This window comes from Amborella trichopoda, chromosome 13 (assembly GCF_054954075.1).
Source record: "Amborella trichopoda isolate Santa Cruz 75 chromosome 13, AtrichopodaSantaCruz75HAP2 v2.0, whole genome shotgun sequence".
Taxonomy (NCBI): domain Eukaryota; kingdom Viridiplantae; phylum Streptophyta; class Magnoliopsida; order Amborellales; family Amborellaceae; genus Amborella; species Amborella trichopoda.
In genome coordinates, this window is record NC_142348.1 from 4,455,313 (window position 1) to 4,469,059 (window position 13,747).

General features: G+C 33.5%; 1 protein-coding gene across 6 annotated transcripts in view; it reads left to right on the plus strand.

Annotated features, from left to right (window-relative positions):
• Positions 1-12,762: 12,762 nt before the first annotated feature.
• The window catches only part of LOC18428808 (structural maintenance of chromosomes protein 6B), a 52,514-nt gene continuing 51,529 nt past the window's right edge, over positions 12,763-13,747 (plus strand). For 3 of the 6 annotated variants that reach the window (XR_016048065.1, XM_011623067.3, XM_088856370.1), the window contains exons 1-2: positions 12,763-13,164; positions 13,255-13,550. Coding sequence is in view for 2 of the 6 variants with exons in the window: in XM_011623067.3 (XP_011621369.1) it covers positions 13,406-13,550 (145 nt within the window). In the remaining 4 variants the exon portion in view is untranslated. Of the gene's footprint in view, positions 13,551-13,747 lie in introns of all 6 variants that reach the window. The other 3 variants (XR_016048064.1, XM_088856368.1, XM_020663923.2) reach the window with 2 other exon arrangements.

The following is a 13,747-nucleotide window of genomic DNA, read 5'->3' on the forward strand; positions in this document are numbered from 1 at the left end:
ATATAAACAACTTGAAGGATAGATAATAAATTTCGAAATTGTGAAATAGCTTGGCCCGACATTCTGTTACAGCTACATTCAACATTCCATATGGAGGCACTGCACCCAAAAGTGAACGACATAATAAATCTGAAATTTTTGCCGCCAGAGAGTTTACTATCGAAAAGAGATCTGGAAAGTGGGTATATATAAAACACTAAAGAATGTGGGTATATGTGGGTATTCTGTTATAGCTACATTCAACATTCCATAGGGCTTGCAATGGACTTGTCTCTTAAAAAAAAGTAGGCCTTACAATGGGCCTGGCTCTAAAAAAAAAAATAGGCCCTAGATTACAAAAAGTAGCTTGAGGGGGCGGGCCACCACATAATGGCCTAGCTCTGGCTTGGGCCAAGGGCGGTCAAGTTTGGCCTAGGCCGACTCACTCTCTCACTCTCTCTTTTTTTTCTTTCTTTTGGGCTGACCAGGCCCGGCCTTAATAGGGCTAGGGCCAAACCGGGTATATTTGTTGGCCCTATTGGGGTTGGGTCCAGGGCCATGGCAAGCCTGGGCCATTGCCAGGCCTACCCTTGGGGGCACATCCAACAATTAGTCCATCTGAAAAAAAAAATGAGGGTGGCAACTGGCGGGGCACGAGTCAAGTCTAGACTAGTATGAGCCCAGCTTGAGCCAAAGGTCATGGCTCGAATTTGGTTTTACTCTTGGGCTAACTTGCAAAGTCTAGCACGGTTCAGTCTATAATGGCAATGTTTTGTTAATAGGATCAAGCCTAGCACCTTTCCTTGTTGTTTGTAAAAATATACGAGATGGGTTGGGTTGGTCATGATCATTTAGCTTAGATAGGGCGCAATGCCGACAACAGAAGCAAAATTTAGGTCTTTTGCCCAAATCTTGGGCCAAATTTAATATCCCGGCCACGCTGTCCCAACCTATTGTCACACTTAAGTAAAACCCATCCAGGATAATTTATGGGTAGTTCAAGTGGAAGGCTACAAAATGGCAATGGTTTGACCTAAAATGGCATGGTTAGAAGTAGTGAGAAAAGATATGGGGACTTATGACTTCACTGAGGGTGTGACTATTAATAGAGCAGAATAGCGGACTGAAATTCGTATAGCCGACCCCAATTGGTTGGAAAAAGGCTTTGATGATGATGACGATGAACTTCCTCAACATGAACTTAAAAAAAAAAAAAAAAAGTATACAAGAGACCATTTACTTCTGATATAAGGAGGTCACAATCACTCTTGTTCGTCGGATTTCAAATCAGGTAGTTGTAAAAGTGTCATTGAACTCAAAGTTCAAAAAAATATTTCTCAAACTCTGTGATACACCCCAAGCCATCCAATTTTACATCTAATGGCTGGATATAACTGTGACATCCTTGTAGCCATGATAAATGGCCGCATATTATACAATCCCACCATAATAAAATAAAATAACCATTTAATCTTTAGAACATGAGGGCTATCATTGTCCAATCCACGGTTAGAATCGTGATGGAAAGAAAATGGGGCCCACCATGTGATATCAATTGTACATCTGATGCTATCTCGATCGTCCAATTAATTGATTAGACGGGGATGATTCTCTCTCTCAAACCAGATGGAATATTTAATGCTTTTAACAAGGAATAATCATCGTACTACATTCAACATGAAGTCTCCACCATCTACTGCCAATGTTGGATGGTGGTTATTGGTGATAACACGATAAAAGGCGCATTATTAAAAGGAAGAGGTCTATATAAAGTGTCAATCAATTGTACAAGTAAGGTGCACCTCAAAACCCATCGGAAAAGGTCATTTCGTCATGAGAAAGTCAGAAAACCATCCAATTGATTATCACCAATTCGATGTAGATGAATATGAAAGAAAATTTGAATTTAAAGCATTAATAATAGTATTTAGACCATCAATTGTCAAATATTTAAGTGGTCATAGATTTGCTAGATCTACACCATTATTTGAGCTTTCAATTTCACAATAGGGGTGAAAGATACATATTAGGGCGATCATAAGAATTTCAACACCTAAATCTTATAATGATATTTTGAGATGCACCTTATCGTGATTGTTTAAGGTTGATACCTTGTACAAACCTCACCCCTTCTTAAAAAGGTGAGGTTAGGGGTGTATCCCCAGCTGCAAGTGTCCACCACCCCTTCCTAACACCATCCATCTTGGGTATGGACGGAGGATTCAGATTCTGAAAATTTGTTCTCTCAACCTCAAAGACAATGGATGTAAATAAGATATAGGCTTAAGGTTTATATGAGATGTCAACCTTAAATAATCAAAGTAAATGCAACTCTGAGTATGGGCAAAAGATGCAATTTTCAAGCCGAAAAACCCCTACAATGCTTTGAAAATATTTGAACCCTTGAATATGACATTTAAAGTTTCAAATATATTACAAACCAAACAGATCTATAAATACTCGAAAATCTTGAAATTGGATAGTCCAGATAATATGCACAAATTTTTGGCCATGAACTCCCTTTAAATGAGAAAATAAAAAATACAAGAATCCTAGGAATAATTTACATCTTATTTGATGATTGAAAAATACAAATATCAAAGTTACATTTGTAGAAATGTTGTCAAAATTTTACATATAAATGAAAAAGAACACCATTTTGTGCTTTTTTTTTTTGGGTACTTCTTGAAGATATTACTAGGGTAGTGTCAGTGGTGGGAATGAAAACCACAATGTAATCTTGGGTGTGGGGTGCTACCACCATGACCTGGGCCCCTTTCCCAACACTATTTGTGCTCATGCATGGAAAGCTTAACGACGTTTTGTACTTTTTTAGATAGAAAGTTGCATTGCTTTTTGTTATTACCTCCAGCAATTTTACTTTTCTTTTGCAATGATCACATATAATTTTTTATTTTCATTTTATCTTTTAATATTTATTTTGTTCTTTATAGGGAAGTGGTCCCTTACCCGTGGTAGAAATAAAACTCAATGCAACATAAAGTGGTACCTGCCAGCCTGCCCAACTAGGCTTGTACCATTCTTGTTATAAAAGCTCAATTACTAGTTGACGGGGCTGCCTAAAGCAACATCCCACAAAGGTTGCTGAAAAAAGTTGAAGTGAATTGGGTCAAGCTCATGACCACATGGTAGCCATCAATCAAAGTAACTTGGCTAAGCTTATTCAACTTAGCTGATTATCCCACAATGACAATTGTGGAATCATAGGAAACATCGAGTAGGGCCCAAATGTCACGCCATCACCAATATTGGATCTCAATAGAACTTTAAAATTAGCATGCTAGGGCAAAAGTAGTACTATGATGAGTGACTTCCTGAGGTGTCGTTGAGCTGTTCCCGTTTGCGGTTTGCGGTTAGGATGTTTGGTCATTTCCAAGTAGGAGGTTGGAATCAAATCCCACTAAGAGGCTCGGGGCCAGCTTGGTGCAATTGACAAACTTATCGATAAAGTGGCCCTCATGTTAAGTGATGATAACTACTCATTCAAATCACTCTAAGACGAGCGCAGCACAGACCGGATGTTGGGGATGAGTACCCAATACTGTACTAAAAAAAAACGATACCTGTACATAGTAGTTCCAAGATAAAACTAAATAATTTGGAGGAATTAGGTTTAAGCTTTAGAGGTTATAGCATCCATGCTATAACTTGTCGTTAAAATCATGGACTCGGGCTCGGAATTCCTCGGGTTTAGAGCTTGAGTCACCCAGTCTGGCGCATTTGAGTTGCTGTGGGTCAAATCTATATTTCATCAAAAAATTAAGTTCTAGTGACCTCGGGGTGATTATGAGGTGTTTTTTTATGCTCGGTAGCATAGTTTATTTCTACTTCATTAACCATAAGACCTACCTGGAAGGGTTTTTTCAATATAAAATTTTAGGAACTATGTAAGAATCACTAGATGATTTTTCTAAAAATGAATTTTGAAATTTGAGTTTTCTAACACTTAAATCTCACCATCTACTTTATAAAATATAGGTGGTCTTTATTCAATCTCGAGATATTATATTTTTCAAGCATAGAGGGTACAAATAATATTTTTTCTTATGTAACTGCTTTGTACCAAAGATAAATGGTCTCATTTTACACTTTCTCTAAAATTAATAAGAGGAGGGATTTTACTTGAAAGAGCAAATGACCTTTCTACTCCTCAAAGAGTAGAATATCTTTATGCTTTATTTGAAATGACGTGGTCTAATATTTCAACCAAAGGCAAAAGATACTACACTCCTTGTGGGAATATAGTATCAATGGACTAACTCGGTAAAACCCACCAAGAATTAATTTTAAGACTCCAAAATTTGGGATGTAACCTCTTCAACCCACAAGTTAACAGTAACAAAGAAGAAATCCTAATTGTAGCGTCTATGCATGGGAAAACATACTGTCTTGAGATAGGATAGAGACCATTCAATTTTTAAATAATGAGATATAAGTGTTGAAAAACTCAAATTTCAAATTTCGTTGAGTATAATCATCTAGAAATTCTTAAATTATTCCCCCATTTTTATATTCTAAAAAATCATCCAGTTCTTCTTCTACCTGAGGGAGTAAAAGTAAAGTATACTCTTAAGCATAGTTAGCAAGTTGGGGGCTATCAATAAATCGGCTCACCATAAAATCGGAAACAAATCGTTTTTATTTTAAAAAGTCAAATGAAAAAATCGATTAAAAAATACGGATTGACAAAAATACTTCATATAAAGATATCGTTAATATAGCAAATTAGGCTCAAAAAATCGGAGTAAAATAATCGGAGTAAAATAATCGGATAAATTTATAATATTAGAAATTTTGAAATTCTAAAAAATAAAAGTTAATGTCAAAGCCATCAATAACTAATTCATCCATAAAAACTTTACTAGACTAACATAATTAAGCCAATTAATTTAGATGCCTCGTGACTCTCATCCAATCATCCAATATTAAATACATAATTAACTACTATATACAAAAAAAAAAAATGTACCATATAAATCTAGTCATTGAATACTTCAAGAAACATCACACCTACTTATTGCATACCAAAAACAAATATACTATATAAATTTATTCATTAAATATTTTAACTATGGTATGGTGACAAATATACTATATAAATTTATTCATTAAATAATTAAAAGGTGTGGTTTCTATCAGTTTGCAACCTTAAACAATCCAATTAAGGTACACCTCCATATTTTATTATAACATGTAATTTTGGTGTAAACATTGTTATGATTATCTGAAAAAATATTTTCATGTCTAATTATAAAATTTAAAAATCCAAAAAATGGTTAAAATCAAGTAGAAATATCGACATATGAAAATCTTGAAAATGGACGGTCTGGACAATGTGTTGCAAGATGCACTATTTATGGGACTCGAAATCTTTTTTTTCGTCATATTCATACATCTCGATGTCAAGATGATCAATGAGAGGGTTTTTCAACATTGAAACAACCTTCGCGGATGGATTTTTTAGGTGCATATGTAATTCTACATTTTAAGGTTGCAACCTTATATAAATTTTTCCCATACTTAAATACTTAACAGGTACCCAAAAATATACACGATTTTTGTTTTCTCATTAGAATGATTTAACTATAGGATGGTGACTATGGTCACTCCATAACTATAGTTAAAGTTTTATAAATTTTTTAATTGAAAAAAGGTGCGTAGAAATTTGGGTTTCGCATCTATGTGTTAGCGGTTTAGAGAGTGAATAAGAAAGAAAATAGGGCTGGGCTCATAGCCACTAGGGTGGGTTTCACATATCTGTGTTTATGGTTTAGAGAGAGAAGAATGAAGATAAGAAAATAGGGCTGAGCTCATAGCCATTAGGGTTTATAGAGAGAAGAAATAATAAGGAAGAGGTCGTCGGCTTCACAAAACCTAATGGATGTTGGTACTGTGTGTGGTCATGGGGCCTTTAAACGTGCAATGTTTCTCTCTCTTATAATATAATGCTTATCACTAAAGAAATGAAGCTTCTTGGAGAGAGAAAGTGTCATTATCTAACGGTTAGAAAGTAACCACCCACTTCCCAATATTACAGAGCCACATTTTTTCAGAGATTTTAGGAGGAAGTCGAACGTTAGAGAACGGTCTCTTCTATCCCTCTTTAAAAAGGGTTTCATGGCCATAGAGAGGTACAAAAAAATTTACAGAGTTCTCACAATTCTGGTAGAAGCCTGATCTTTGCAATTAATAGTCTCACGACACTGCCTCTAATCCTAGGAGTGGGTCCATCTCTTCGCTCAAGTTTTTCAACATTGGTATTAGAGCGGGTTGTGAAAGCGTAGTGGGCTCGTAACTTACCGTTCCCATATTCCATTATTCTTTTGTTTTTTTTATTCTTGCTCATAACCCACAAGTCTTAGGATCGAAATTGATTATTGGTTTCCTGTGAGTTTGTATTTTATTGAACAATATCTCTCTTAAAAACAAAAATTTATCAATTCTCTATTTACTCTGTTGAAATTTGTCATCTCTGATAAAGTTGATTCATAAGCCGTGAGTCAATTTATTATTCATTCGTTATTATCTCTAAGATAATTGTTCCATTGTTGGGTTTATCTTATTGTGGTAAAAATTAGCTGAAATCCTTTGATATCAATCTGTTGCTATTTTCTCTCAAATTATTATACCTTTTGCAAGTTAATAGTCGTACTTTGTTAAAGCAACAAAAGTAGACGAACTTTGATTTTTGATATACGCACTTCGTAAATAGGAGATTTCTATCAAAAGGTAGAGAGAAACAAATCACATATTCTTTATTCTCTCTTGGCCTTTATTTCTTGCTCATCATCCAGGTAACATTTTTTTTTAATGCGGATTTTTTTTTTTTTTGTGCCACTGTGTAACTAATATTTTTTTTTTGAGGCGAGTGGAGGCTGAGTCAACCCACCAATTTCTCAGGTCATGATCGACAACTATTCATTCTAAAACTATGCAGATCAAGTCATTTCTCTTATTTTGATTATTTTGGGCAAGGCTGTTATTTTGGTTCCTATTTTTATTTTTCATCTTAGGACAATTAAACTTGATGTGCCCAATTTCCTTACAATAAAAACATGTCGTCTCAACCTTATTCTTTTAATCTTAAAAATTTATCTCATTTCCCTTATACCTATTATTTTTCTGATAATTGAATTGTCTATTGGGGATCTGAGAAGATGAACTTTTGGCAAAGTGGAATTCATTTGACTTCTTTCTCATTTTTCTCTCAGCTTCAATACTAATATGCATGTGAAGATTTAACATGGTTATCCTTTGTGCTTAATTGCTCAATATCATTACAACAGACTCCCAAGATAGAGGGAGACTGTTAAGGACAAATGACATTTGCATGCGATTGGGGACTGGATTCCCAACTGCAGCAAGGTCTTTTGCGAGCATTGCCATTTTATTGACATACTCGGTCCCTGAGTCTATTTTTTTCATTCTGCAACAATTGTATTTTTCTAGCAACAATTGTATATATGTCTCAGAAAGTGATCCCATACTTTTCAGATAAGGCGCCCATCATACTTTGAGTTGTAGTGTAATCCTCAAATACTCTAATTAAATCATCTTTCATAAAGCTCAACAAGTGGTCATAGTTATTTTATCATCTTCTAACCATTTTTCAAGTCGCCTTCTGGCTTGACCATTGGCATTAGACTCTAAAACTGGTATTTTAATTTTTAGGACATAATCTACCCTATCTTGAAAAGGAATATATCCAATTTTTCTTTTTCACATAGAAAAATTGGTCTCATTGAGTTTTTCAAGTTTGGATAGTTCTGACATGACTAGCCTAGATGCCATTTTAAATTTTTAGATAATACCTAAAGTTCAAAAAAAAATTAATTGCGTTTAAGAAAAGGTTGTCTGCTAGTTAACTCAATAGGATTGCCGACTCTCAGTGAGCTGAGACCTCAAAAAACAAATTCTCGAACAGTTTATGTTCACACTACTGTGATGCAACAAAAAATTAATAAAGTAAGGCAACAACTACTTTATGCCAAATCTTGTATAAAAATAAATTCATAAATATATGAATATGTTTTAGCACAAGAGAGAGAGTCTAAAATGATATTTTGATATTTTCAACAAAAATATGGTATTGCCTAATCATAAAAATAATGAATTCACAAAATCAAGATCATGAAATTTTCTAACTGAAAAAGACCCAAGCAAAGGATAATTATGCAATGCAATGACAATTATTATGCAAATAAAATATGTAGTAAATCCCTAAATTATAAGCCACGAAAAAAAATGCATGCAATTGATATAACAACCTTTACTGGAATAGTTGTTGTGTGCATAACAATTTTCAATAATCCAATAAAATTATGCACATATTTTCAGCAATAAAATATGGAAGAAAGAAAGGTGCAAGCCAACTAATTTTCAGCAATTATGTATGTCTTTTTCTTTCTCTCTAAAATTTCAGCAAACTTTTATTTATTTTTTTATTTTTATTTTTTTTATAACTATCAACAACAATTTCTATTGAAAAAATTATGAAGCTTGATCCCCAATTTAGAAAAAATTGTGTTCAAAACATGCGAGCCATGTATTTCTGGTAAATTAACTAATAAGCCTTTCCCTACAGGGAAAATGTCTATTGAACTACTTAGTCTTGTTCACTTTGATATATGTGGCCCATTAAATGTGAAAATACATAGAGGTATTGAATATTTCATAACATTTATAGACGATTATTCACGTTATGGATATGTATACCTAATTAGTAATTAATCAGATGCATTAGATCCATTTAAAGAATATAAAACTGAGGTAAAAAATCAGTTAAGTAGACATATTAAAATTCTTCAAATAGATAGGAGATGTGAATATTGCTTCGTCATATTTTATGAATTTTGTAAGGAGCATGATATAATTCACCAAACAACTATACCATATACACCACAACAAAATGGTGTAGTTGAAAGGAGAAATAAAATTCTAATGGACGTGGTTAAGTCCATGATGAGCCATTCAAATTTATCACCTCATTTTTGGGGTGAGGCTCTCAACACTGCAATATATATCATTAATCGTATTCCAACTAAATCTTTAGACTTGACCCCATATGAATTATGGACAGGTTAGAAACCTAACCTTACTATCTTGAAAGTTTTGGGTTCATGGGCACATGTGCTTATACCACTACAAAATATAAATAAAATACTAAGTAAAACTATAAAATACTCTTTCATAGGCTATTCAGAAAATTCTAAAAAGTATAGATTCTATAACTATGATACTAGATCATTAGTAGAGATACGCGATGTTCATTTCTTATAAAATATAGATGATGAAAATATTTTAAATCAACCTATTGAGTTACATGAAATTGATAAAGATAAGCGTCTGGAAGACCCTGTTTGTCAGACTCCCTCTGCATTTGTTGAGAATTATTCAATTGAATCAAATATACTAGATAGGCTTAAAAGAACTAAAGCCCCACTTACGACTTTAGAAGAATTTTATATATTTATGAATGAAGATAATTACTCTTCAATGAATGATGATACAATAGATGAACTTCAAAGCTACAGTGAAGGTATTAGCTCACATGACTCAGCTGAATGGACTCAATCCATGGATGATAAACTTGATTCTATTACAATAAATAAAGTCTAAGAGTTGGTTGACCTCCCTAAAGATAGAAAAGTCATCGGTTGCAAATGGGTCCTAAAGAAAAAGCTTAATGCAAATAAATCCACTGATAAAAATAAAGTTAGGTTGATAGCTAAAGGATTTACCAAAAAAGAGGGTATAGATTATGTATAAATTTATTCTTCAATAGCCAAATTTTCATCTATTAGGATCATCCTTACATAAATTTCATATTATAATATAGAATTATTTCATATGGATGTCAAAACAACTTCTTAAATGGAGAATTAAAAGAAGACATATGCATGAAATAACCAGAAAGATATGTAATTAAATGCCAAGAAGACAAAGTATATAAACTTAATAAATCTTTATATGGTCTAAAACAGTTTTCTAAACAATGGTACTTTACTTTTCATAATGCAATAACCGAAATTAATTACATAGCCAACCGGTTAGACCATTGTGTATATGTTTGGAACAGTGGGAGCAATTTTGTTATATTGTCACTATATGTGGATGATATTTTGATAGCCGGTAATGATATTGGTATGATTTACCATACCAAATCGTGGCTAAGTTCTCATTATGAGATAAAAGATATGGAAGAAGCCTCATATGTATTGGCTATTAAGATAACAAGAGATAGAAATTCACGACTTCTATGTTTATCTCAAGAAAATTATTTAAAAAGTGTTTTTAAAGATATTTAAAATAGAAAATTGCAAGCCCATAGATACACCTATTTGTAAAGGCTTGAAATTATCAAAAAAAATGTGTCCAACAAAATTGAAATTGAAAGAATTTCATATGTTCAAGTTGTAGGATGCACAAATCATGTTGTGTACAAAACCTGATTTGAGTCATGCATATGGTATTGTAAGTAGATTTCAGAGTAATAATGGGATGGCTCATTGGCAAACTGTAAAAATGATACTCAAATATATTCAGAAAACTAAAAATTATAAGTTAACAACTTAGAGGTTACTGGGTATTCTGATGCAGATTTTGCAGGAGACCTAGATGATAAAAAATCAACTTCAGGAATTGTATTCCTCTTTGGAGGTGGATGTATTTCTTAGTCTAGTAAGAAATAAGGTTGCGTAGCTTGGTATACTATGGAAGCCGAGTATATTGCTTGTAGCATTGCTATATCTTATGCCGTATAGATTAAATGCTTTGTAAATGATTTGAAGCTAGATATAGCCGACGGACCTGTTAAAATTTGTTGTGATAATCAGGCTGCTAGTTCATCAATTAAAAATAAAGCTTATAGTTCTAAGGTTAGCACATTGAAATTGATTATCATTGTATTTATGATATTATTAGAAAGAATGAAATAACTGTAAGTTATTTGCCATCTTCAAATACAATTGCAGACCCTTTAACAAAGAGATTGAGTGTAAAAATATTATCAAAACATGTAGCTTTGATGAGACTTAGAAATATTTAAGTCAGGAATTCTCAAATGGGATATTTTTTGATGTCTTGGTCATGAGAGGAAAAACCGCATAATGTGAAAAACCATGATATGATTTTTGATATTTTTTATTATGAGATGTATAACCACACTTGCATGAAAGCCTCATGACAAAAATATGCACATAAATGTTAAATTCATTGAGTGGTAAAGGCTTTATGATATTTCAATACATCAGTCCTTTATGACCAAGTGGGAGATGTTGGTACGTGTGTATGGCCATAGGCCCTTAAACGTGTAATATTTATCTCTCTTATATTTTAATGCTTATCACTAAAAATGGAGGCTTCTTAGAGAGAGAATGAGCCGTTATCTAACGGCTATAAAGTAACCACCCACTTCCCAGGATTACAAGGTCACTTTTTCTCAGAGATTTCAGGAGGAAGCCGAACGTTGGATAACGACCTCTTCCATCCCTCTTTAAGAAGGGTTTCAGGTCATGGAGAAATACACAAAAATTTACAAAGTTCTAACAGTTTTAGTAAAAGCTTGATCTTTACGATCGATAGTCTCACGACACTGCCCCTAATCCTAATAGTGGGTCCATCTCTTCCCTCAAGTTTTTTAACAATGGAAGAGGCACTTACTATTTTTTAGAGAGAGAAAAATAAGACAGGATGCTGAGCTGAGATAGTTTGGAGAACCCTATTGGAAGAGGCACTAACTGTTTTTTAGAGAGAGAAAAAGAATATGAAATGCTGATTTGGGATAGTTTGAATAATGTTTTTCTCTCTGATTTGGGATATTGTTCGAAAGAAAGCCCTAACTATACTGATTTGTAAAGAGACCGAGAAAAAAAAGTGGGCCTTTCATTTCTCGGAGAAACAACAAGCAAAGCTGAAGGATTTGGTTTGGGGAACTAATCGTATATGTACAATTGCTTGCTTCTGTAAGTTTACAGTTTACACTATATTGTTTATCTTTGTTCCCACATAATAAAGAACAAAATATTAATTACTTGGTCCTATAGTCACACTCTATGCTTCTCACTCATACTATGTTTTGAGCTCTAATTTGTGTCATAAACAGTATTTTCATAAAACAATTATCACAAATAATCACAGAAATCTGAATATATATAATTTTCTTTACACAATGATTAACTTTACAAAATGATTTGCTCTAAATAGTATTTCATTTACACAATGATTTTCTATAATAACAACTGAAATTTGCATCTATTTGTTTATGTTTTTAAAAAAAAAGGCAAAAAAATTCATACCTTCGATCTACAACTGTGGCTTTGAAGAACAGTGGGGATAAAAATTTATATTTTAGGTTTTTTTTTGAAATAATGTTTTTTTCAAAAGTAAAAAAATAGCCATGACTACAACACACAAAACAGGAAAAAAAAAAAAAAAAAAAAAAAAAGAGGTATCTTTCAAACAAAAAATTATAGGTAAAAAAGGATACAAATATTTGGTATGATTTAAATCGTATTATAAAAAAACATGCATTAAGCGTTTTTATGAAAATTACACTATTTTTTACCGAACTTTTCAAAACGTCCCGTTTAAAACTGTTTCCATAAAAACGGCCATTAGTTGAAAAAATGGCCGATTAAAGGGCGATTTGCTAACGATCTCTTAAGGGAGTATAGCGTACGTGCTGTCAATCAACAAGGCCACACAACGCCCAAGTTCCAATTCTAATTAAATGTCCTAAGGATCTTTTGATCATTTTCTTTCAACGTTTTTTTAGGGGAGGGGGTTGGTTTGGTATTTGTCTCAATAACAGAGGTAATGTTCGTACATAAAATACCAAATCTCTGCTATTCAAAATATCAACGGTCTTAAATGCCTCAACCGAATTTCGCGCTCTCCCAAATTAAAATATCAATTATTTTTTGCGGCTTTTTTTAGAGGGCCATTTCCCTCAGCGCACGAAAACCCTAGAAACCAAGGCCCGAAACCTATGATGCGGTTTTCGTGATTTCAGAGACCAGTAATGATGAAGAAGCCTAGGATTTTATTACTGAACTCGATATCTTCCAGTTCCTTATCGGGGTTTATGGGAGAAAGCCCCAATCAATGTCAGATGAATTGAGAGTTTTTATGCTAATCTCCACTGGAGATTCTCCACCCATTCAGGTGCTGAATATGGGGTTATCATTGGTAGATTTGATGCTGCGTTTTAGGGTTTTTTATTGGGTATTTAGCTCCCGATTTGTTGAATTTCAGGTTGCAGAAGCCCTAGACCAGCAAGGAGTGGATACTAGGGCTTCATTTGGAAGTCATGTTTCATGATCTTAAATTCAAGGTTTTGTATGATACAGAAGCGATAGTGTTTGGTTCTGAATTACATCATTTGTTGAGGTACTAGTGAGACGAAATGGATACTCCTAGGGCTTTTGTGAATCCTCATAGATATGGAGCTGGAATTATATCAAAGATAAGTTTGGAGAACTTCATGTGTCACAGTAGTTTACAAATTGATTTGGGCGAGCATGTTAATTTTATCACTGGACAAAATGGAAGTACGTACCTCCTCCTCTTCTAATTTCATTGATCAAAATTGTAACCTTTATTTATTTATTTATATAGTTTGGGCCGTACATCGAATTAATGCTCAATGACTCATCTTTTTGGGCACTATGGGTAGTGTGATTCAGTACCATTGTTATAAGAATTGGACATTTGATTTAATCTAATATTTTTCGCGTGCACGCAAACA